This window comes from Medicago truncatula, chromosome 4, assembly GCF_003473485.1.
Source record: "Medicago truncatula cultivar Jemalong A17 chromosome 4, MtrunA17r5.0-ANR, whole genome shotgun sequence".
NCBI classification, from domain to species: Eukaryota; Viridiplantae; Streptophyta; class Magnoliopsida; order Fabales; family Fabaceae; genus Medicago; species Medicago truncatula.
The window spans coordinates 1,218,343-1,244,562 of record NC_053045.1 but is presented as its reverse complement, the minus strand read 5'-3'; the positions used below and the strand labels follow the sequence as shown (position 1 = coordinate 1,244,562).

General features: G+C 38.6%; 1 protein-coding gene across 5 annotated transcripts; it reads left to right on the top strand.

Moving 5' to 3' along the window:
• Nucleotides 1-11,581: 11,581 nt before the first annotated feature.
• LOC120579847 (rho GTPase-activating protein REN1-like) lies at nucleotides 11,582-15,927 on the top strand. Of its 5 annotated transcripts, none has more exons than XM_039832536.1 (11): nucleotides 11,582-11,703; nucleotides 11,863-12,072; nucleotides 12,440-12,721; nucleotides 12,916-12,965; nucleotides 13,551-13,611; nucleotides 13,687-13,770; nucleotides 13,866-13,979; nucleotides 14,056-14,207; nucleotides 14,420-14,480; nucleotides 14,609-14,716; nucleotides 15,197-15,927. In XM_039832536.1, exons 2-11 carry the CDS (start codon nucleotides 11,890-11,892, stop codon nucleotides 15,686-15,688), a joined length of 1,587 nt encoding a protein of 528 aa, XP_039688470.1. In that variant the 5' UTR covers nucleotides 11,582-11,703; nucleotides 11,863-11,889; the 3' UTR covers nucleotides 15,689-15,927. The 5 variants fall into 5 exon arrangements, with proteins under 5 accessions (XP_039688470.1, XP_039688471.1, XP_039688472.1 ...); XM_039832537.1 differs by having other exon boundaries at nucleotides 11,583-11,703; nucleotides 15,200-15,927; XM_039832538.1 differs by having other exon boundaries at nucleotides 11,584-11,703; nucleotides 14,606-14,716; nucleotides 15,260-15,927.
• Nucleotides 15,928-26,220: the final 10,293 nt, after the last annotated feature.

The window sequence follows — 26,220 nt, the reverse complement described above, 5'->3', positions numbered from 1 at the left end:
CATCTTAATCATGACAATGTGACAATGCTCCTAGACTCCTTATATGCATGTGGTACCAATCGTCATCATAAGTATTAATATACTTTAATCGTGCGGAGGACAAAGCTCCTATAAAACGTGCGGAGGACAAAGCTCCTAATATTCGTGGTGAGGACTAAGCTCAATGATATGTTATGCATGGACACATATGAACAAAACATCGTAATCAACTTATCAACATGCATCCAATAATTTGGAGCTAAACTTCATCATATAATTATGCACTTAGTTAAATAACGGAAGCAGCATAAACAGGTCACATAACAAGATGATATCATTATATCAAAGCACATAATTTGTATCATTATCACATCTTCTTATCTTGCATGAATATACAATACAATAGTTCATATTCAATTAATATTAATATAACTTAAAAAACTCTACAGTCTGCATTAAACGACAGCACTAGGTCTCATTACCAGTTAGGGGTTCACTCTTGATCAACAAGTGCGACACAGATCGCATAAACACATAAACAAGTTCATCCTGGTTGTACTCGCGAGGCGAGAGTACTTACTCGCCATGGCGAGTACCACTCAACTCCCAGACTAAGGTTGTTCTGGGTTCCCTCTGATCCTACATTCATTCCTAATCAATGCTAGGTATGTTCAGGTACTCAAAGGCATACAAGATTCAACTAAAAAGGTCGAAACACGAAATATGACATGCACTCTGCCTAAGCTCGCGAGGCGAGGAAAGGTTGCTCGCCATGGCGAGTTGCACCAAACAACTCGCGAGGCGAAGGGAAGGGGCTCGCGTGGCGAGCGATGAAGTTCATCACTCGCGAGGCGAGGATCATCACTCGCCGTGGCGAGCGATGAACAGAAGCACGGGCAGACTAGGGTTTTTCTCAAAAATCCATCACACAACATGGTTCAAAGCGTGGTTTTGATTCCAGAATTCATCCTAAACATATTCTAAGGTTAAAGGACGGTTCTTTCATCAATCTAACAAGTTTTACCGTTTGATCATCAATTTTTAGGGTTTTGACCTAATTCCAAAACTTCTCTAAATCAATCCTAACTTTGTCAACTAATCATCAGAATTACAGTAAATAACATTATTGAATTATTAGTCTCACCCTTACCTTGTTTGAAGAAAATCGCAGCACTCTTGGTCTCTTGCTCCTCTCTAAGCTTTTCTCCCTTTTTCCAAAAGTTTTCACGTACAATGGTTTTCTAAAGATATTAGGTCTTCCCTATTTATACCTCTTTCTAATAACTTATCTTATCTCACTTTCTCCCCCAAAACTATCTAAAATATCAAAACAGCCCTCAACTAAATATTTTATATTATTTTCAAATCTTTATTCTATTTAACAATAAAATAAATTTCATAACATAATCAAATCCTCCGAAACTCATAACTTATCACGTCATCAATCAAATCATCGTAAATCATCAAAACATACTAAAATCATGCACATATTATATAATTATAATATAATGACCTAAACTCGATTAAATAAACGATTAAACGAAAGTGGGCGTTACAACTCTCCCCCACTTAAAAGATTTTCGTCCTCGAAAATTTACCTCAAGCAAACAATTCTGGATAAGACTCCAGCATCTTACTCTCAAGCTCCCACGTCAAGCTTTCACCAGTCGCTCCCGTCCAAACGACTCTCACGAGAGGTATCTCCTTGCCTCTCAACGTCTTCACTTTACGATCATCAATCCTCACCGGTAAAGTCTCTACCGTAAGGTTGTCTCTAACTTGCACATCGTCACTCTGAATTACATGAGATGGATCCGGAACATACTTTCGAAGTTGCGACACATGGAAAACGTTGTGCAAATTCGAAAGATGCGGCGGTAAACCCACTCGGTAAGCCACCGTTCCAACTCTTTCCAATATCTGATACGGACCAATGAACTTCGGGGTCAACTTCTTTGACTTCAAAGCACGTCCTACACCAGTCATAGGAGTGACTCTCAAAAACACGTGGTCTCCTTCTTGGAACTCAAGATCTTTTCTACGCTTATCATGATAACTCTTTTGTCGACTCTGCGACGCCTTCATTTTCTCTTGGATCATCTGAACTTTCTCAGTAGTTTGCTGAACAATCTCTGGTCCTAAGACCGCTCTTTCTCCTGATTCAAACCAACACAACGGAGTTCTGCATCTCCGACCATACAAAGCCTCGAACGGTGCCATTCCAATACTAGAATGATAACTATTATTATAAGTGAACTCGATCAACGGAAGATGATTGTCCCAAGTTCCTCCTTGTTCAAGAACACAAATTCTCAACAAATCCTCTAGCGACTGAATTGTCCTCTCCGACTCACCATCTGTCTGTGGATGATACGCCGAACTCAATCTCAACTTCGAACCCAAGGCCTCTTGCAAACTTTTCCAAAATCTAGAAGTAAATCTTGGATCTCTATCTGACACGATGCTCGAAGGAACACCATGCAACTTCACAATCTCCTTGATATAAATCTCTGCCAACTGGGCAACAGGGAAACTAATATTAATAGGTAGAAAATGAGCTGACTTCGTCAACCTATCAACAATAACCCAAATTGCGTCGCTCCCTCTAGGAGTACTCGGCAAACTCGTCACAAAATCCATGGATATACTATCCCATTTCCATTCTGGCACGTCTAAAGGTACCATCATCCCAGCAGGTTTCTGATGCTCAACTTTCGATTTCTGACAAACTAAACAGGAATACACAAACTGTGCCACATCTCGTTTCAAACCAGACCACCAGAAAATCTTCTTTAAATCATGATACATCTTCGTAGCTCCCGGATGAATACTCAAACTACTTCTATGACTCTCTTCAAGAATCATCTTCTTAATCTCTTCATTATCTGGGATACAAATTCTTCCTCGGAATCTCAACACACCTTGATTGTCGATTTTAAAATCACTGTCTTCAGTCTGATCTCTAGCAACCAACAAGTCCACAAACTTTACATCAACTTTCTGCGCTTCCTTGATACTTTTCAGAAATTCACTATCAATCTTCAGCATACCTAGTTTCACGCTCTGAGGTGACCATTCACAAACCAAACTCATATCTCGGAACTGTTCAAGTAACTCGAACTCTCTAACCATCATGGCGGACATATGCAATGTCTTCCTACTCAAGGCATCTGCAACAACATTAGCTTTACCCGGATGATAATTCAAACCAAAGTCATAATCTTTCAACAATTCGAGCCATCTTCGCTGTCTCATATTCAATTCCTTCTGATCGAACAAATACTTCAAACTCTTGTGATCACTAAACACTTCAAATCTCGAACCATACAAGTAATGTCTCCATATCTTCAATACAAAGACTACGGCCGCCAACTCGAGATCATGCGTAGGATAATTCTTCTCATGAATTCTCAACTGTCTTGAAGCATAAGCTACCACTTTACCTTCTTGCATAAGTACACCTCCTAAACCCAACTTGGACGCATCACAATAAACCACAAAAGGTTCATCTGACTTCGGCAAAATTAACACTGGAGCAGTCGTCAAACGCTTCTTCAATTCACCGAAACTTTTCTCACAATGAACGTCCCACACAAAAGTTTTACCTTTACAAGTCAACTGCGTTAGCGGAAGAGCTAACTTAGAAAACCCTTCCATAAACCTTCTATAGTAACCAGCTAAACCCAAGAAACTTCTAATCTCAGTAACTGACTTAGGAGTCTCCCACTGTGATACCGCTTCAACTTTAGACGGATCCACTGCAATACCATCACCAGAAATAACATGGCCTAGAAAACTCACTTCTTTCAACCAGAATTCACACTTAGACAATCTAGCATAAAGCTTCTTCTCTTTCAACACTTGCAAAACAATCTTCAGATGCTCAGCATGTTCTTCTTCAGTCTTGGAGTAAATCAAGATATCGTCGATAAACACAACCACAAACCGATCCAAAAATGCATGGAAGATGCGATTCATATACTCCATAAACACTCCAGGTGCATTGGTAACACCAAAAGGCATAACTTTATATTCATAGTGACCATAACGCGTTCTGAAAGCTGTCTTCTGCATATCTTCATCTTTTACTTTAATCTGGTGATAACCTGATCTCAAATCAATCTTGCTGAAAACTCGTGCACCCACTAGCTGATCCATCAAATCATCAATTCTCGGAAGTGGATACCTATTCTTGATAGTTACCTTGTTCAACTGCCGATAATCAATACACAACCGCATACTACCATCTTTCTTCTTTACTAACAAAACCGGCGCTCCCCAAGGTGAAACACTCGGTCTAACAAACTTCTTCTCAAGCAAGTCTTTCAACTGTTTCTTCAACTCAGATAACTCAGAAGCAGACATACGATAAGGTGCCATCGAGACCGGCTTCGTTCCAGGAACAAGATCAATAGAAAACTCAACTTCTCTCTCTAGAGGCACATCAGGAATCTCATCTGGAAAAACTTCAGGAAATTCACATACCACCGGTAACCTGTCAATCACTGCTTGATTCTCAATAGATAAGGTAGCCATTAACGAAAACATCAAGATACTGTCGCGTTCCAGTTGCTTCAGCTGCTTAGTAGATAAAAACTCTGCACCACTTTCCTCTTCGACGGAAGAGAAATGTACTGACTTGCTAAAACAATTAATAAGAACGTGGTTGTACTCTAACCAGTTCATACCTAAAATCACATCCATACCACTCAAAGGTAGACAAACTAAATCCATTTCAAAATCACGACCAAACATAGACAAAGGACATTTCAAACATACGAGAGAAGTAGTCACCGAACCCTTAGCTGGAGTTTCGACAACCATCTCTCCATTCATATCAGACAAATCAAGACCCAAAGCAGAAACACAATCGAAAGCAATAAAACAATGCGTAGCACCAGTATCAATAATAGCAACTAAAGGAGTATTATTAATATAGCAAGTACCTCTGATCAAACGATCCTCATTCTCTGTCTGAGTCCCAGTCAAAGCAAAGACCCTACCAGTAGTCGGCGTCCTCTTAGGCTGAGTACACTGTGAACTAATGTGACCCTCTCCATTGCAATTAAAGCACACAATGTCTGTACGATTGCAATCAGCTACAACATGACCTTTCTTGCCACACCGGACACACTTCTTGATTTCCTCCGGGCAGACGTTGCTTTTGTGGCCTTTCTCACCACAATTGAAACACACAATCTCTGCAGCATCCTTCTTCTTAGGCCGCCTAACATCGACCATCTTCTGTTTACCTTTGTCAGCGGGGGCACTGTACGGCTTAGGACGACTCTGCTGTCCCTTGCCCTTCCTTTCATTCACTACCTTGTAGTGAGCCTTCGTATCCTGTTCATAGATCCTGCAACTATTAACCAAATCCTGAAAAACTCTCAGCTGTTGGTATCCAATCGCCCTCTTAATGTCGGGCCTCAAACCGTTCTCGAACTTGATGCATCTCGAGAACTCAGCATTCTCAGCAGTATAGTGCGGGTAGAACTTAGACAGCTCCACGAACTTGGCAGCATACTCTGTCACGGACATATTTCCTTGCTTCAGCTCAAGGAATTCGATCTCTTTCTTCCCGCGAACATCTTCCGGAAAGTATCTTCTCAGGAACTCTCTCCTGAAAACAGCCCAAGTCACAACAACTCCCTCCTGTCCAAGAGTAGGCAGAAGAGCAACCCACCAGTCATCAGCTTCCTCGGCCAGCTGATGAGTACCAAACCGCACTTTCTGATCCTCCGTGCACTGCATAACCCGGAAAATCCTCTCAATCTCCTTAAGCCACGTCTGGGCTCCATCAGGGTCATAACGTCCTTTGAAAGTCGGAGGGTTCTTCTTCATGAACGTCTCCAACATCCTAGCTTCCGCGTTCGCACCAGCATTTGCGTTAGGTTGTTGTCCCACAGCTTGGGCAACAGCTTGTAGAGCAGCAGCTAACGCAGCATCGTTTCTTCCAGCCATTTCCGAGATTCTACAAAAGTAGCAACAACACCATAAGATAGTAATATAAATATTACTAAGACTCGACACAACTCTCTAATTGACCGGACGGATCGACCTGCTCTGATACCAATTGTAACACCCCGTTTTCCCAATATCAAAATTTCATTAAAAACATAGCATTTATCAGAGTAAGCATCAAAACAATGGGATATCACATATAACATAATCCAACAGTCAAATAATAATTTAACCAATATCTTAAACATTGCAGCGGAAAATCATAATCATAATTCGTAAAACGTTTTGGCACGCAGGCCCAACAAGTATCTCAAAAGAGTTAGTCAAAACAGTAAATATTCATGGCAGTTCACGTAAGAGAATGAAGCATGTTATAGCATAAAACCCCATCCCGTTACGTATCAGAGCGACCTAGACGACACAGTGAAGGCAAGGCCACTCACGACGGCAACTGCACACTAAGCACGATCACCTGCAAGTTACCCATACGAAGGGCAACATTTTCAAGCAGAAGGGGTGAGATTTCATAATAAAATAACATTAATCAATGTAATTGCGAATCATAAATTAACATCATAATCATTCCATTATTAACTTTGCATAAATGCTAAACAGTTATCACGTAATCATATATCCAATTCATTATGAACAACGTAACATAATCAATAAACACTTATCACATAATCACATATTCATTCATTATCAACAAGGCATCTTAATCATGACAATGTGACAATGCTCCTAGACTCCTTATATGCATGTGGTACCAATCGTCATCATAAGTATTAATATACTTTAATCGTGCGGAGGACAAAGCTCCTATAAAACGTGCGGAGGACAAAGCTCCTAATATTCGTGGTGAGGACTAAGCTCAATGAAATGCTATGCATGGACACATATGAACAAAACATCGTAATCAACTTATCAACATGCATCCAATAATTTGGAGCTAAACTTCATCATATAATTATGCACTTAGTTAAATAACGGAAGCAGCATAAACAGGTCACATAACAAGATGATATCATTATATCAAAGCACATAATTTGTATCATTATCACATCTTCTTATCTTGCATGAATATACAATACAATAGTTCATATTCAATTAATATTAATATAACTTAAAAAACTCTACAGTCTGCATTAAACGACAGCACTAGGTCTCATTACCAGTTAGGGGTTCACTCTTGATCAACAAGTGCGACACAGATCGCATAAACACATAAACAAGTTCATCCTGGTTGTACTCGCGAGGCGAGAGTACTTACTCGCCATGGCGAGTACCACTCAACTCCCAGACTAAGGTTGTTCTGGGTTCCCTCTGATCCTACATTCATTCCTAATCAATGCTAGGTATGTTCAGGTACTCAAAGGCATACAAGATTCAACTAAAAAGGTCGAAACACGAAATATGACATGCACTCTGCCTAAGCTCGCGAGGCGAGGAAAGGTTGCTCGCCATGGCGAGTTGCACCAAACAACTCGCGAGGCGAAGGGAAGGGGCTCGCGTGGCGAGCGATGAAGTTCATCACTCGCGAGGCGAGGATCATCACTCGCCGTGGCGAGCGATGAACAGAAGCACGGGCAGACTAGGGTTTTTCTCAAAAATCCATCACACAACATGGTTCAAAGCGTGGTTTTGATTCCAGAATTCATCCTAAACATATTCTAAGGTTAAAGGACGGTTCTTTCATCAATCTAACAAGTTTTACCGTTTGATCATCAATTTTTAGGGTTTTGACCTAATTCCAAAACTTCTCTAAATCAATCCTAACTTTGTCAACTAATCATCAGAATTACAGTAAATAACATTATTGAATTATTAATCTCACCCTTACCTTGTTTGAAGAAAATCGCAGCACTCTTGGTCTCTTGCTCCTCTCTAAGCTTTTCTCCCTTTTTCCAAAAGTTTTCACGTACAATGGTTTTCTAAAGATATTAGGTCTTCCCTATTTATACCTCTTTCTAATAACTTATCTTATCTCACTTTCTCCCCCAAAACTATCTAAAATATCAAAACAGCCCTCAACTAAATATTTTATATTATTTTCAAATCTTTATTCTATTTAACAATAAAATAAATCTCATAACATAATCAAATCCTCCAAAACTCATAACTTATCACGTCATCAATCAAATCATCGTAAATCATCAAAACATACTAAAATCATGCACATATTATATAATTATAATATAATGACCTAAACTCGATTAAATAAACGATTAATTGAAAGTGGGCGTTACATTGTGCCCATGCAGGATTGGTGTTTGAGAGAGAGTGATGTGGATATGGAAACAAAGACTTCCCAGATTTAAAGGCTTGAGAGAGTTAGAGAGATGGGAGTGGATCTAGGTGGCCTTCAAGCCAGGGATTTAATCTCTCTATTTCTTCTTGTTTTTTCATTCTTTTATTTTGCTGCTTTATGTATTATTATTATACTACTATTTTGGAAAGGGTAAATTGAGCTACTCACTTTGTATCCAATGTAATTTAAAAGTATATAAATTATTATGGTCTATAAGTATAATAATTAATGAATATAATGTTTGATTTTTATGTGTTAGTTAATTACTACTTACTCTATTCCACAAATGAGTGTCATGTAAGATGTCAGTTAACAAGTTAACAGCAAAAGTTTGACCTTGTAAACCTCAAAGACATTTGTAAAATAAATTCAACCAATGTTCTATACATAAATGAAACAATAATAATGCTCAGAAAATAAATTTTCTAACACAGAGCTAAAGTAATCCAACATTTGTTTACAACATTGTAGAACTTTAAAAAACAATAAAAAATTTCAGGAGTCATGTATCTCTTTGAATCACTGCAACAACTACCAAATATATAATAGCACAGGTGAAAATCAACTCTTAACTCCAATAATTTCACACGCACAACACCATTATTGTCCACAAACAGCGAAAACTCGTACTTGTAGCAGGATATGACCAGCAATGGCAATACAAACTTCAAAGCTTAGCTACGGCACAGGACCAGCAAAAAACGTGCAAATCCAAAGCATGAAAAAGCTTTTGACATGATCAGTTGGACAAATGCAGAATCAGCACCTGAAATGTGGCAACTCACCTAAAAGAAACCAAACTTGTTTTAGAACCCCACACATTGTTAATTACACATCAGATTCGCTGCAGTCACAAATTTGCTGCATTCATGCATTCAGCACATAAGCCCGATCTAGATCCAAAAATTGAGGATGAAAATACTGAGCTTAATATCTAAACCACCCGATCTAGATCCAAAAATTGAGGATGTGCCATATGCATGAATGCGGCAAATTTGTGACTGCAGGGAATCCTGGGCATGACAGTAAAGTTAAGCTTTACATCTGTGACAGAAGAGTTCCACTAGATGTGAAAGCAAGGCTAAATTAGTTAGTACATCCTTGTAGTTTCATTTCACCAACTATTAATTCAGACTTTTTTACTGTAAAACCTTTTAATCATAAAGTCCTTATCATTATTGTATTATAACTATATCTTTAAATACGGATACTCTTAGAATCTCTTTAAATGTCATTTATATGATATTTTACACATGACAACTATATGCAATGCCAAGACACTTCTTAAAATTATGCAGCGTATTTAATGGGTCAAAACTCAAAATTAAACCCCCCTGCCTCCTTCAACCAGAGTCCTTTCTTAACTCCGTTTCTTTATATTCTGCAGCAGAAGATACAGTGGCTAGTTTTCCAAACAGGCTCCCATGTCCCTCCCTACCTCGGTTCTTGGTTAAGACTTCATAGTCCCATGATTTCCCATATGAATATCAGGAGTAAGATGGTTAACCTTCTTAACAAGAGTGATCTAATACATGTTTGATCTATATATGAAGATATTGATAAGTTGTTTATGATATTGGATGTGTTCTGAATATGCTGCTACAAGTTTTGGGGAAAATGTTTTTTTGAAGGAAAAGGGAGGGAGGGATGGAAATAGAAGGCCAAAGGTGCAGGCTGTCACATTAGTACGAGCAACACTTAACAAAAGTTCAACGAGGTTCTTCTACGGTAGTTATCGAATATTTAAGGCCTAAGAAGTCAAAATTATTACCCATCTCCATGTGTATCACACTGATTAACAGATTGCAAGAGCGATAGACTCCTCAGTTCTTACTCCAACGTTAACTATGACTCTATAGAGACTATATGTCAAATCCTAAATAATATATTCAACAAATTTAAGGGATGCGACATAAAAGTGTGGATAGACGTACTCAATAAAAGTCGATATATCATAGTAGAAGTGTATTAGTTTCCCTTATTAACACCGCCCTTTCCTTTGATGATGGTGACTGGACACTCAGAATGGTGGGCACAGTAGTTGCTAACACTTCCCAGGAACATTCTGCAACCAAAAATTCAAAGCATTGTGAGAGGCGAGTCCATATAGTTTCCATCTTTAAACTTCAGATTCCTTAGAACAATAAAATATGAAAAATACATTTAAGTTTGAAATTTTCCATTTTCTTCCCTGGTATTACTGTTCGACCAGTGTCTAGCCAGTTGTCAGCATTATACATATGAAGGATAAAAAAATGTCCAAATGGTTTATTATCATGCCATTTTGTGATATGTAAGGTCCTAATCAGGTTCAAAAATACATATTAAGTCCATTGTTAGTGTAAGTTTCTATGTAACTTTCTGGCTTGTCAGAAGTAAATTTGTGTACCTCTTAATAGGGCCAAAAGCCCGAGACCCCATCACAAGCACATCAGCATGCAAATCCTGTACAGTTTCACAAATCTTCTCCTTTGGATCACCAACAACAACATGAGTCCTGACCTTAGTCTGCCATAGATAAAGAAAAGTCAATTGCAATGCAACTAATGTACTATATACCTGCCATTATTCCATTAAATTGAAACTGAACACTTGCGCAGAAAAGTGAAGGTGGGGGATTCAAAACCCACAACTCTTATCGCTCAAAGCTCTTATGTTCCTCCCCCCACACTGCTAAATGACTAATTCTCATACTGTTTGAGTTAAATTCAATGTAGAATGACAGATTTACAATGTAATAAACATCTGAGAAAGAAAAAATAATAAACTCAAAAATACACTGTATAAAAAAAGACAAATATATGAAAAAACTTGAGCTGCAAATAAATTATTAGTTAAACTAATTTTCACATACTTGAATTATTTCTAAATGAATAACTAAAATAAAAAAATAGATAGCCAGGAAAAAAAATGCTTTTGCCATTTTCCTTTATTTTAACTATGAATTTAATTTGTATGTACGGTAAATGTAAGAAAGTTTTAGCACATTCGTCCAATTACATATATCAATATCATATCATTTTCCTACATGAGAACCCAAATTCAATGATCTCTGGGATAAACAATTTTTGGTCAGGCTTTACTTACCTTACCGCCTCATCAACTTCGGATTATTGGGAACCAGAGAGTTAACACAAAAAAAAATCATGTCATTTTCCTATTTTAGTTTTAAAACTGTCTATGTGGTAAAACATTATAGAATACATGTGTGAAACTATTTTACTCGCATACCAATTAAATTGAACTCTTTAAGAATATGAATCTCTACAAATTGAGGCTAGTATTTAGTATTTTGCATCAAGTATTGTCAAGTTATTTTCGATAATATTCAAGCTCTTACTATTTCTCTCTTATATAAAACCCATAACTTCGACAGAAAATAAGGTGCATCTTTTGATGAGAACGCCAATGTTAAAATGTGATTTTCATTCCTAATCTTGACTCCATGCAACAAGGTTAAAATCAATTTAAACCTTTTGAATGTTTGGACTTGTACACAGGGGGATCTCTGCCTCTTTTTGATTAAAAAAATACATGCTTCTTCTAATTATATTAATTTCAAACTCTCTATGCTACTGTCTCCACATGTTTCTAAGTTATTAGTGTTCTATCAGGAAGGTTCTTCGTCTCCCGGACCTGATATGTACATAGACTCAGAAGATGATGAATCTGAGAGTGAGGATGATGATTTGTCCTATGATGATTATTATGATGATGAGCAAGATGAATCAATAGAGGGGTCAGATGTAGATGCTAGTGATGAACTTGTTAGTGAAACCAACAGCGAGACCGGAGACTCTGCAGTCAATGATGAATATGATAAGGTTCGAGTCTTAGTTAAGTCATGACAATTTGATGACATTATAGCAAATAAGTTTGTAAGTGAGCATATTCATTTATTTCTGTTGGACTATATTTAGTTTATGAAAAAGATAGGAACTCATGTTTTCATGGAGGAAGAAATGTGTAGTTCAACATGGTGGAATTCTGGTTTTACTCTAATTACATCCTTTTCTCAAGTATAACGTTTAACTGACCTTAGTTTTAGTTTAACCTTTGTATTATCAAACAAGTTTTTCCCTACCCAAACTCAATAAATTCTTTAATCAATTACTTTTTCTTGTTTAATTATATAAGGTTTGATGTTTAATAAATTCTTAAATCAATTACTTTTTTTTGTTTGATGTATAGGACCATAATATTTCATATTCAAGTTCAAAGTCCTCAGAGGTTTGTGACCATCTTGAAGTCTCATTGCCTCAGTCTGAAGATATCAAAAGCTGTGAAAATTTCACAAGCCAAAATAAGACTGCTTCTGCAAATGACTCCACTAAGCCCACAGATATAATTGAAGGCTTATCCCCTGACCAAACTACAATGAATAGATCAAATTGTCCTAGCACTTCTTCATGTAACGACGCCATATCCAATAGAAAAATGCATCGACGCCGCACTGTTTTGGGGCAAAACCATGTGAGTAAATCTTCTCATGATTAGTTATGTGACTTTTTTAATATTGGCAATTGTCTTTGTCACTGTCATTTCCCCTAAATTGGCTAAAACTTTCATATTTCGGGCTAATTTTATACTTTACTTGAGACCGGTTTAAGTTTATTCTGTAACTATAAAGTCCAGGTTAATATGTCTTCTTTCTGTATGATGTCTAGGGAAGCAAGGACCTTTCCATGGAATCCATTGATTTTCTAGACGAAAATGAGCAAGTAATTGACATCTAAGAACTGTGGAATTCTTGGTTCGATTTTTTCTTGGTATATTTGTGATGTAACTCGTTCTTTGCCTTTGAACTGTGGTTCTTCAAACTCTTTTTATGCTTCGTAGATACAGACTCCTTTTATGCTACAATCAGAGCATGTTATATTTGAGGGATACTCTACAAGGCCATGCAATATGCTTATCAAATTATTTATGTTTGTCCATGAAGAGTCTTTCAGAAACATAGATAATAATACGTTGATAAAGAGTGTACATGAAATAAACATCAAAGCCATGCAATCCACTCATATATATTAAATTGACTCCTCATTGCTAAAAAAATCCATGAAACCGCTTTTCCTTTTCATGTTTTGAAATGTATTTTAAGTTTCCATAATAAATAAAATTGAACTGTTATAAGGTATAAAATGTATAATAATATCTTGATATTATCGTAGAGTATCTTATACTATTTCACTGGACGTTACCAGTGTTAGAGTATCGTTTGAAATGGAGAAGTCACTTAAATGACTCTTATCATTTTTTTCACTTACTCTGTCCACTAACTTATGTTTCTCATGATTCTTAGAGCTGAAGTTGAGAGGCTTGAAGCTGTTAAGACAGAATTGCATAGGCAAATTGCAGAGGAGGTTAAACCTTGGTTTTCTCAATTTTACCTTGTCTGTGTACAAGAATCAATTGTCCATTTTCATTTCCTCTTGCAGGTAAAAATAAATGTAAAACTGCAGTCTTATGTGGAAACACGAAAGGAAGCATTGTACGAGCGTCGTGTGGTTCTTGAGCGAAATGTAAGTTCATTATGAGAGAACATACCCACTCCACGTGCCCCTCTTGCTCCATACTCATGTAAATTGAGATTCTGTTACCTACTATTCCCTTGCAGGTGGATAAATTACAGGAACAATTGCTAATGGAGAAGAGCTTGAGGGCAACTCTTGAAGCAGGACTTGAGTTTCCTCCAGGGACTTCATCTGAGTTATCTGGTATTGATGAAAAGGTTAGTCTATCTCATTCATATATTGTTTATTTGTTTTCATAATGCAACAACTTCTTAATCTTCATACTTTCCACAGACCAAGACAAATGTTGAGGAAATAGTGCTGATAGAAGCAGATCTTGCCGACTTAGAACGGAAGGTTAACGAGCTTGGTTTACGGCTTAATGCACAACTTGAATGGAATTCTAGTTCCATATCTCAACAGATATCAAGCCATGAAAGAAATTTGTATGTTAATCATTACATGAGAGCATCACTTTCTTAGTTCCTAATTTTACAATATTAAACTCAAACGCTTTAGTTTTCTACAAGAGATCGCTTTTACAATATTAGACTCGATCACTTTTGTATGCAAAAAAAATATTGAGGTATTTTGGCACTTAAAATATTGTGTATAGATGATAAATTTTATATTTTACACATGGGAATCTATTTGACAGGAAGAACAAGCCAGATACTGAAGTTGCAGCCATTTCAGAATCTGACAGGTCAATAAAAAAGGTAAATTTAATATCATAATCAACTTGAAGATTATGTTATCAGTTTTGGATGAAGAAGACTGATGAATTGGTTCACTTATAGTATATTTCTACCCTTAATCCATGAATTATTTCTCAATTTTACAGCAGGACAGTCATTTTGGTGGAGCAGGAAACGAGAATGAGAGAAAACCAGAGTCAACATCTTTACCAAATAAACATTCGCCTAGTTCCAAGAAATCTGTTGCAAGAGCTGAGGTAAGTTTCCTAAACTATAATTTGAATCTAGATATTAATCAGACTCTTTGTTAAATTGTGAAATCAGCACCAGTAATTTTGTTGTAGGAAAAAAATCCAAAGCCTAGTTGATATAAAAGGAATCTTAATTACTTTATATGCACATTATATTTTATCGTAGGAAAAAAAATTCCAAGGCTTCGTTGATATAAAAGGAATTTATTAGATCATAGCATTCAAATAATTCTTTAACCAAAATCACTTTCTAAATAAAAGTTAAGAAGAATGAATAAATTCTAACAAACAAGCTTATGAAAATCAAGTTCAAGCAAACCAAATTTGCAAAATCTGATCTAAACACACAATAAACCAAAGATGCTTCTTGAAAGCAGCAAATTTTTTGTCAGCATGAAGATAAGACATTTGCTTTCAACAGAAATAACCATTTTGTATTGAAATTTTGTCGAGTTAAACAGACTTATTCATTAAATTCTTTCACAGCAGGGAGCAAGTTTCACTACTTCTACAATTACAAGACTAACGTCCAAACTATACTTTTTGAAGGATCGCCGTAGTCAGTTTTCAAATGAAATACGAAACATGAATAAAGGAAAAGCACTTGAACTTCAGCTACCACCTCCATCTCCCAACGAACGTCAATCGCCAAATAAGTCTCTACTTCGATCCCCAAATATGTCTCGAGAAAACGAACGTCAATCGCCAGTTCCATCCCCCAATAAGTCTCGAGGGTTTGAATTTTACATGTCTCTTATGTCTCCAAAAAGGACCCGAGGATCTGAAAATCATTCTCCATCAACCTCTGAGAAAGTTAGAGGCAATGAAGATCATTCACCTCAATATTCAGAAAAACTGAGAAAATCAGATAGCCAGCCATATCACTCAGATAGTCAGAATGAATCTTCACAATTATACTTGAAAAGAGGAAGGTCGGAAGGGAATATTCATAATGTCGACAAAAGTCAATTACATTAAGGCCAAATATTTTGTTACACGGCAAATTCAAGATGATAGAAAGACACTGCAATTATTCAGCAATGTTTTTGTCCAGGTGGGGCATTGCTATGCCTTTGGCTTATGAAATACAAGGCCTATATTCGAAGAAGTAGCATTCTATGTACTCTAAAATATAGGATGTATAGGGAACAGTTCAACCATCCCCATGACATAAGCCAGACTGTTTGATTACATAACATGCTGATATTTTCTGGCTCCTTAATGAGCATGATGGTTTTAAAATCACTGTCTTCAGTCTGATCTCTAGCAACCAACAAGTCCACAAACTTTACATCAACTTTCTGCGCTTCCTTGATACTTTTCAGAAATTCACTATCAATCTTCAGCATACCTAGTTTCACGCTCTGAGGTGACCATTCACAAACCAAACTCATATCTCGGAACTGTTCAAGTAACTCGAACTCTTTAACCATCATGGCGGACATATGCAATGTCTTCCTACTCAAGGCATCTGCAACAACATTAGCTTTACCCGGATGATAATTCAAACCAAAGTCATAATCTTTCAACAATTCGAGCCATCTTCGCTGTCTCATATTCAATTCCTTCTGATCGAACAAATACTTCAAACTCTTGTGATCACTAAACACTTCAAATCTCGAACCATACAAGTAATGTCTCCATATCTTCAATACAAAGACTACGGCCGCCAACTCGAGATCATGCGTAGGATAATTCTTCTCATGAATTCTCAACTGTCTTGAAGCATAAGCTACCACTTTACCTTCTTGCATAAGTACACCTCCTAAACCCAACTTGGACGCATCACAATAAACCACAAAAGGTTCATCTGACTTCGGCAAAATTAACACTGGAGCAGTCGTCAAACGCTTCTTCAATTCACCGAAACTTTTCTCACAATGAACGTCCCACACAAAAGTTTTACCTTTACAAGTCAACCGCGTTAGCGGAAGAGCTAACTTAGAAAACCCTTCCATAAACCTTCTATAGTAACCAGCTAAACCCAAGAAACTTCTAATCTCAGTAACTGACTTAGGAGTCTCCCACTGTGATACCGCTTCAACTTTAGACGGATCCACTGCAATACCATCACCAGAAATAACATGGCCTAGAAAACTCACTTCTTTCAACCAGAATTCACACTTAGACAATCTAGCATAAAGCTTCTTCTCTTTCAACACTTGCAAAACAATCTTCAGATGCTCAGCATGTTCTTCTTCAGTCTTGGAGTAAATCAAGATATCGTCGATAAACACAACCACAAACCGATCCAAAAATGCATGGAAGATGCGATTCATATACTCCATAAACACTCCAGGTGCATTGGTAACACCAAAAGGCATAACTTTATATTCATAGTGACCATAACGCGTTCTGAAAGCTGTCTTCTGCATATCTTCATCTTTTACTTTAATCTGGTGATAACCTGATCTCAAATCAATCTTGCTGAAAACTCGTGCACCCACTAGCTGATCCATCAAATCATCAATTCTCGGAAGTGGATACCTATTCTTGATAGTTACCTTGTTCAACTGCCGATAATCAATACACAACCGCATACTACCGTCTTTCTTCTTTACTAACAAAACCGGCGCTCCCCAAGGTGAAACACTCGGTCTAACAAACTTCTTCTCAAGCAAGTCTTCCAACTGTTTCTTCAACTCAGATAACTCAGAAGCAGACATACGATAAGGTGCCATCGAGACCGGCTTCGTTCCAGGAACAAGATCAATAGAAAACTCAACTTCTCTCTCTGGAGGCACATCAGGAATCTCATCTGGAAAAACTTCAGGAAATTCACATACCACCGGTAACCTGTCAATCACTGCTTGATTCTCAATAGATAAGGTAGCCATTAACGAAAACATCAAGATACTGTCGCGTTCCAGTTGCTTCAGCTGCTTAGTAGATAAAAACTCTGCACCACTTTCCTCTTCGACGGAAGAGAAATGTACTGACTTGCTAAAACAATTAATAAGAACGTGGTTGTACTCTAACCAGTTCATACCTAAAATCACATCCATACCACTCAAAGGTAGACAAACTAAATCCATTTCAAAATCACGACCAAACATAGACAAAGGACATTTCAAACATACGAGAGAAGTAGTCACCGAACCCTTAGCTGGAGTTTCGACAACCATCTCTCCATTCATATCAGACAAATCAAGACCCAAAGCAGAAACACAATCGAAAGCAATAAAACAATGCGTAGCACCAGTATCAATAATAGCAACTAAAGGAGTATTATTAATATAGCAAGTACCTCTGATCAAACGATCCTCATTCTCTGTCTGAGTCCCAGTCAAAGCAAAGACCCTACCAGTAGTCGGCGTCCTCTTAGGCTGAGTACACTGTGAACTAATGTGACCCTCTCCATTGCAATTAAAGCACACAATGTCTGTACGATTGCAATCAGCTACAACATGACCTTTCTTGCCATACCGGACACACTTCTTGATTTCCTCCGGGCAGACGTTGCTTTTGTGGCCTTTCTCACCACAATTGAAACACACAATCTCTGCAGCATCCTTCTTCTTAGGCCGCCTAACATCGACCATCTTCTGTTTACCTTTGTCAGCGGGGGCACTGTACGGCTTAGGACGACTCTGCTGTCCCTTGCCCTTCCTTTCATTCACTACCTTGTAGTGAGCCTTCGTATCCTGTTCATAGATCCTGCAGCTATTAACCAAATCCTGAAAAACTCTCAGCTGTTGGTATCCAATCGCCCTCTTAATGTCGGGCCTCAAACCGTTCTCGAACTTGATGCATCTCGAGAACTCAGCATTCTCAGCAGTATAGTGCGGGTAGAACTTAGACAGCTCCACGAACTTGGCAGCATACTCTGTCACGGACATATTTCCTTGCTTCAGCTCAAGGAATTCGATCTCTTTCTTCCCGCGAACATCTTCCGGAAAGTATCTTCTCAGGAACTCTCTCCTGAAAACAGCCCAAGTCACAACAACTCCCTCCTGTCCAAGAGTAGGCAGAAGAGCAACCCACCAATCATCAGCTTCCTCGGCCAGCTGATGAGTACCAAACCGCACTTTCTGATCCTCCGTGCACTGCATAACCCGGAAAATCCTCTCAATCTCCTTAAGCCACGTCTGGGCTCCATCAGGGTCATAACGTCCTTTGAAAGTCGGAGGGTTCTTCTTCATGAACGTCTCCAACATCCTAGCTTCCGCGTTCGCACCAGCATTTGCGTTAGGTTGTTGTCCCACAGCTTGGGCAACAGCTTGTAGAGCAGCAGCTAACGCAACATCGTTTCTTCCAGCCATTTCCGAGATTCTACAAAAGTAGCAACAACACCATAAGATAGTAATATAAATATTACTAAGACTCGACACAACTCTCTAATTGACCGGACGGATCGACCTGCTCTGATACCAATTGTAACACCCCGTTTTCCCAATATCAAAATTTCATTAAAAACATAGCATTTATCAGAGTAAGCATCAAAACAATGGGATATCACATATAACATAATCCAACAGTCAAATAATAATTTAACCAATATCTTAAACATTGCAGCGGAAAATCATAATCATAATTCGTAAAACGTTTTGGCACGCAGGCCCAACAAGTATCTCAAAAGAGTTAGTCAAAACAGTAAATATTCATGGCAGTTCACGTAAGAGAATGAAGCATGTTATAGCATAAAACCCCATCTCGTTACGTATCAGAGCGACCTAGACGACACAGTGAAGGCAAGGCCACTCACGACGGCAACTGCACACTAAGCACGATCACCTGCAAGTTACCCATACGAAGGGCAACATTTTCAAGCAGAAGGGGTGAGATTTCATAATAAAATAACATTAATCAATGTAATTGCGAATCATAAATTAACATCATAATCATTCCATTATTAACTTTGCATAAATGCTAAACAGTTATCACGTAATCATATATCCAATTCATTATGAACAACGTAACATAATCAATAAACACTTATCACATAATCACATATTCATTCATTATCAACAAGGCATCTTAATCATGACAATGTGACAATGCTCCTAGACTCCTTATATGCATGTGGTACCAATCGTCATCATAAGTATTAATATACTTTAATCGTGCGGAGGACAAAGCTCCTATAAAACGTGCGGAGGACAAAGCTCCTAATATTCGTGGTGAGGACTAAGCTCAATGATATGCTATGCATGGACACATATGAACAAAACATCGTAATCAACTTATCAACATGCATCCAATAATTTGGAGCTAAACTTCATCATATAATTATGCACTTAGTTAAATAACGGAAGCAGCATAAACAGGTCACATAACAAGATGATATCATTATATCAAAGCACATAATTTGTATCATTATCACATCTTCTTATCTTGCATGAATATACAATACAATAGTTCATATTCAATTAATATTAATATAACTTAAAAAACTCTACAGTCTGCATTAAACGACAGCACTAGGTCTCATTACCAGTTAGGGGTTCACTCTTGATCAACAAGTGCGACACAGATCGCATAAACACATAAACAAGTTCATCCTGGTTGTACTCGCGAGGCGAGAGTACTTACTCGCCATGGCGAGTACCACTCAACTCCCAGACTAAGGTTGTTCTGGGTTCCCTCTGATCCTACATTCATTCCTAATCAATGCTAGGTATGTTCAGGTACTCAAAGGCATACAAGATTCAACTAAAAAGGTCGAAACACGAAATATGACATGCACTCTGCCTAAGCTCGCGAGGCGAGGAAAGGTTGCTCGCCATGGCGAGTTGCACCAAACAACTCGCGAGGCGAAGGGAAGGGGCTCGCGTGGCGAGCGATGAAGTTCATCACTCGCGAGGCGAGGATCATCACTCGCCGTGGCGAGCGATGAACAGAAGCACGGGCAGACTAGGGTTTTTCTCAAAAATCCATCACACAACATGGTTCAAAGCGTGGTTTTGATTCCAGAATTCATCCTAAACATATTCTAAGGTTAAAGGACGGTTCTTTCATCAATCTAACAAGTTTTACCGTTTGATCATCAATTTTTAGGGTTTTGACCTAATTCCAAAACTTCTCTAAATCAATCCTAACTTTGTCAACTAATCATCAGAATTACAGTAAATAACATTATTGAATTATTAGTCTCACCCTTACCTTGTTTGAAGAAAATCGCAGCACTCTTGGTCTCTTGCTCCTCTCTAAGCTTTTCTCCCTTTTTCCAAAAGTTTACACGTACAATGGTTTTCTAAAGATATTAGGTCTTCCCTATTTATACCTCTTTCTAATAACTTATCTTATCTCACTTTCTCCCCCAAAACTATCTAAAATATCAAAACAGCCCTCAACTAAATATTTTATATTATTTTCAAATCTTTATTCTATTTAACAATAAAATAAATCTCATAACATAATCAAATCCTCCAAAACTCATAACTTATCACGTCATCAATCAAATCATCGTAAATCATCAAAACATACTAAAATCATGCACATATTATATAATTATAATATAATGACCTAAACTCGATTAAATAAACGATTAAACGAAAGTGGGCGTTACAACTCTCCCCCACTTAAAAGATTTTCGTCCTCGAAAATTTACCTCAAGCAAACAATTCTGGATAAGACTCCAGCATCTTACTCTCAAGCTCCCACGTCAAGCTTTCACCAGTCGCTCCCGTCCAAACGACTCTCACGAGAGGTATCTCCTTGCCTCTCAACGTCTTCACTTTACGATCATCAATCCTCACCGGTAAAGTCTCTACCGTAAGGTTGTCTCTAACTTGCACATCGTCACTCTGAATTACATGAGATGGATCCGGAACATACTTTCGAAGTTGCGACACATGGAAAACGTTGTGCAAATTCGAAAGATGCGGCGGTAAACCCACTCGGTAAGCCACCGTTCCAACTCTTTCCAATATCTGATACGGACCAATGAACTTCGGGGTCAACTTCTTTGACTTCAAAGCACGTCCTACACACCAGTCATAGGAGTGACTCTCAAAAACACGTGGTCTCCTTCTTGGAACTCAAGATCTTTTCTACGCTTATCATGATAACTCTTTTGTCGACTCTGCGACGCCTTCATTTTCTCTTGGATCATCTGAACTTTCTCAGTAGTTTGCTGAACAATCTCTGGTCCTAAGACCGCTCTTTCTCCTGATTCAAACCAACACAACGGAGTTCTGCATCTCCGACCATACAAAGCCTCGAACGGTGCCATTCCAATACTAGAATGATAACTATTATTATAAGTGAACTCGATCAACGGAAGATGATTGTCCCAAGTTCCTCCTTGTTCAAGAACACAAATTCTCAACAAATCCTCTAGCGACTGAATTGTCCTCTCCGACTGACCATCTGTCTGTGGATGATACGCCGAACTCAATCTCAACTTCGAACCCAAGGCCTCTTGCAAACTTTTCCAAAATCTAGAAGTAAATCTTGGATCTCTATCTGACACGATGCTCGAAGGAACACCATGCAACTTCACAATCTCCTTGATATAAATCTCTGCCAACTGGGCAACAGGGAAACTAATATTAATAGGTAGAAAATGAGCTGACTTCGTCAACCTATCAACAATAACCCAAATTGCGTCGCTCCCTCTAGGAGTATTCGGCAAACTCGTCACAAAATCCATGGATATACTATCCCATTTCCATTCTGGCACGTCTAAAGGTACCATCATCCCAGCAGGTTTCTGATGCTCAACTTTCGATTTCTGACAAACTAAACAGGAATACACAAACTGTGCCACATCTCGTTTCAAACCAGACCACCAGAAAATCTTCTTTAAATCATGACACATCTTCGTAGCTCCCGGATGAATACTCAAACTACTTCTATGACTCTCTTCAAGAATCATCTTCTTAATCTCTTCATTATCTGGGATACAAATTCTTCCTCGGAATCTCAACACACCTTGATTGTCGATTTTAAAATCACTGTCTTCAGTCTGATCTCTAGCAACCAACAAGTCCACAAACTTTACATCAACTTTCTGCGCTTCCTTGATACTTTTCAGAAATTCACTATCAATCTTCAGCATACCTAGTTTCACGCTCTGAGGTGACCATTCACAAACCAAACTCATATCTCGGAACTGTTCAAGTAACTCGAACTCTCTAACCATCATGGCGGACATATGCAATGTCTTCCTACTCAAGGCATCTGCAACAACATTAGCTTTACCCGGATGATAATTCAAACCAAAGTCATAATCTTTCAACAATTCGAGCCATCTTCGCTGTCTCATATTCAATTCCTTCTGATCGAACAAATACTTCAAACTCTTGTGATCACTAAACACTTCAAATCTCGAACCATACAAGTAATGTCTCCATATCTTCAATACAAAGACTACGGCCGCCAACTCGAGATCATGCGTAGGATAATTCTTCTCATGAATTCTCAACTGTCTTGAAGCATAAGCTACCACTTTACCTTCTTGCATAAGTACACCTCCTAAACCCAACTTGGACGCATCACAATAAACCACAAAAGGTTCATCTGACTTCGGCAAAATTAACACTGGAGCAGTCGTCAAACGCTTCTTCAATTCACCGAAACTTTTCTCACAATGAACGTCCCACACAAAAGTTTTACCTTTACAAGTCAACCGCGTTAGCGGAAGAGCTAACTTAGAAAACCCTTCCATAAACCTTCTATAGTAACCAGCTAAACCCAAGAAACTTCTAATCTCAGTAACTGACTTAGGAGTCTCCCACTGTGATACCGCTTCAACTTTAGACGGATCCACTGCAATACCATCACCAGAAATAACATGGCCTAGAAAACTCACTTCTTTCAACCAGAATTCACACTTAGACAATCTAGCATAAAGCTTCTTCTCTTTCAACACTTGCAAAACAATCTTCAGATGCTCAGCATGTTCTTCTTCAGTCTTGGAGTAAATCAAGATATCGTCGATAAACACAACCACAAACCGATCCAAAAATGCATGGAAGATGCGATTCATATACTCCATAAACACTCCAGGTGCATTGGTAACACCAAAAGGCATAACTTTATATTCATAGTGACCATAACGCGTTCTGAAAGCTGTCTTCTGCATATCTTCATCTTTTACTTTAATCTGGTGATAACCTGATCTCAAATCAATCTTGCTGAAAACTCGTGCACCCACTAGCTGATCCATCAAATCATCAATTCTCGGAAGTGGATACCTATTCTTGATAGTTACCTTGTTCAACTGCCGATAATCAATACACAACCGCATACTACCATCTTTCTTCTTTACTAACAAAACCGGCGCTCCCCAAGGTGAAACACTCGGTCTAACAAACTTCTTCTCAAGCAAGTCTTCCAACTGTTTCTTCAACTCAGATAACTCAGAAGCAGACATACGATAAGGTGCCATCGAGACCGGCTTCGTTCCAGGAACAAGATCAATAGAAAACTCAACTTCTCTCTCTGGAGGCACATCAGGAATCTCATCTGGAAAAACTTCAGGAAATTCACATACCACCGGTAACCTGTCAATCACTGCTTGATTCTCAATAGATAAGGTAGCCATTAACGAAAACATCAAGATACTGTCGCGTTCCAGTTGCTTCAGCTGCTTAGTAGATAAAAACTCTGCACCACTTTCCTCTTCGACGGAAGAGAAATGTACTGACTTGCTAAAACAATTAATAAGAACGTGGTTGTACTCTAACCAGTTCATACCTAAAATCACATCCATACCACTCAAAGGTAGACAAACTAAATCCATTTCAAAATCACGACCAAACATAGACAAAGGACATTTCAAACATACGAGAGAAGTAGTCACCGAACCCTTAGCTGGAGTTTCGACAACCATCTCTCCATTCATATCAGACAAATCAAGACCCAAAGCAGAAACACAATCGAAAGCAATAAAACAATGCGTAGCACCAGTATCAATAATAGCAACTAAAGGAGTATTATTAATATAGCAAGTACCTCTGATCAAACGATCCTCATTCTCTGTCTGAGTCCCAGTCAAAGCAAAGACCCTACCAGTAGTCGGCGTCCTCTTAGGCTGAGTACACTGTGAACTAATGTGACCCTCTCCATTGCAATTAAAGCACACAATGTCTGTACGATTGCAATCAGCTACAACATGACCTTTCTTGCCATACCGGACACACTTCTTGATTTCCTCCGGGCAGACGTTGCTTTTGTGGCCTTTCTCACCACAATTGAAACACACAATCTCTGCAGCATCCTTCTTCTTAGGCCGCCTAACATCGACCATCTTCTGTTTACCTTTGTCAGCGGGGGCACTGTACGGCTTAGGACGACTCTGCTGTCCCTTGCCCTTCCTTTCATTCACTACCTTGTAGTGAGCCTTCGTATCCTGTTCATAGATCCTGCAGCTATTAACCAAATCCTGAAAAACTCTCAGCTGTTGGTATCCAATCGCCCTCTTAATGTCGGGCCTCAAACCGTTCTCGAACTTGATGCATCTCGAGAACTCAGCATTCTCAGCAGTATAGTGCGGGTAGAACTTAGACAGCTCCACGAACTTGGCAGCATACTCTGTCACGGACATATTTCCTTGCTTCAGCTCAAGGAATTCGATCTCTTTCTTCCCGCGAACATCTTCCGGAAAGTATCTTCTCAGGAACTCTCTCCTGAAAACAGCCCAAGTCACAACAACTCCCTCCTGTCCAAGAGTAGGCAGAAGAGCAACCCACCAATCATCAGCTTCCTCGGCCAGCTGATGAGTACCAAACCGCACTTTCTGATCCTCCGTGCACTGCATAACCCGGAAAATCCTCTCAATCTCCTTAAGCCACGTCTGGGCTCCATCAGGGTCATAACGTCCTTTGAAAGTCGGAGGGTTCTTCTTCATGAACGTCTCCAACATCCTAGCTTCCGCGTTCGCACCAGCATTTGCGTTAGGTTGTTGTCCCACAGCTTGGGCAACAGCTTGTAGAGCAGCAGCTAACGCAACATCGTTTCTTCCAGCCATTTCCGAGATTCTACAAAAGTAGCAACAACACCATAAGATAGTAATATAAATATTACTAAGACTCGACACAACTCTCTAATTGACCGGACGGATCGACCTGCTCTGATACCAATTGTAACACCCCGTTTTCCCAATATCAAAATTTCATTAAAAACATAGCATTTATCAGAGTAAGCATCAAAACAATGGGATATCACATATAACATAATCCAACAGTCAAATAATAATTTAACCAATATCTTAAACATTGCAGCGGAAAATCATAATCATAATTCGTAAAACGTTTTGGCACGCAGGCCCAACAAGTATCTCAAAAGAGTTAGTCAAAACAGTAAATATTCATGGCAGTTCACGTAAGAGAATGAAGCATGTTATAGCATAAAACCCCATCTCGTTACGTATCAGAGCGACCTAGACGACACAGTGAAGGCAAGGCCACTCACGACGGCAACTGCACACTAAGCACGATCACCTGCAAGTTACCCATACGAAGGGCAACATTTTCAAGCAGAAGGGGTGAGATTTCATAATAAAATAACATTAATCAATGTAATTGCGAATCATAAATTAACATCATAATCATTCCATTATTAAC

Excerpts from the sequence above, each read along its gene's own strand:
- LOC120579847 (XM_039832534.1), top strand. The coding sequence starts at position 11,890 with ATGTACATAGACTCAGAAGATGATGAATCTGAGAGTGAGGATGATGAT. Across the intron at positions 12,073-12,439 it reads TCAATGATGAATATGATAAG|GACCATAATATTTCATATTC; the intron begins GTTCGAGTCTTA and ends TTTGATGTATAG. Across the intron at positions 14,481-14,605 it reads CTGACAGGTCAATAAAAAAG|CAGGACAGTCATTTTGGTGG; the intron begins GTAAATTTAATA and ends TCAATTTTACAG.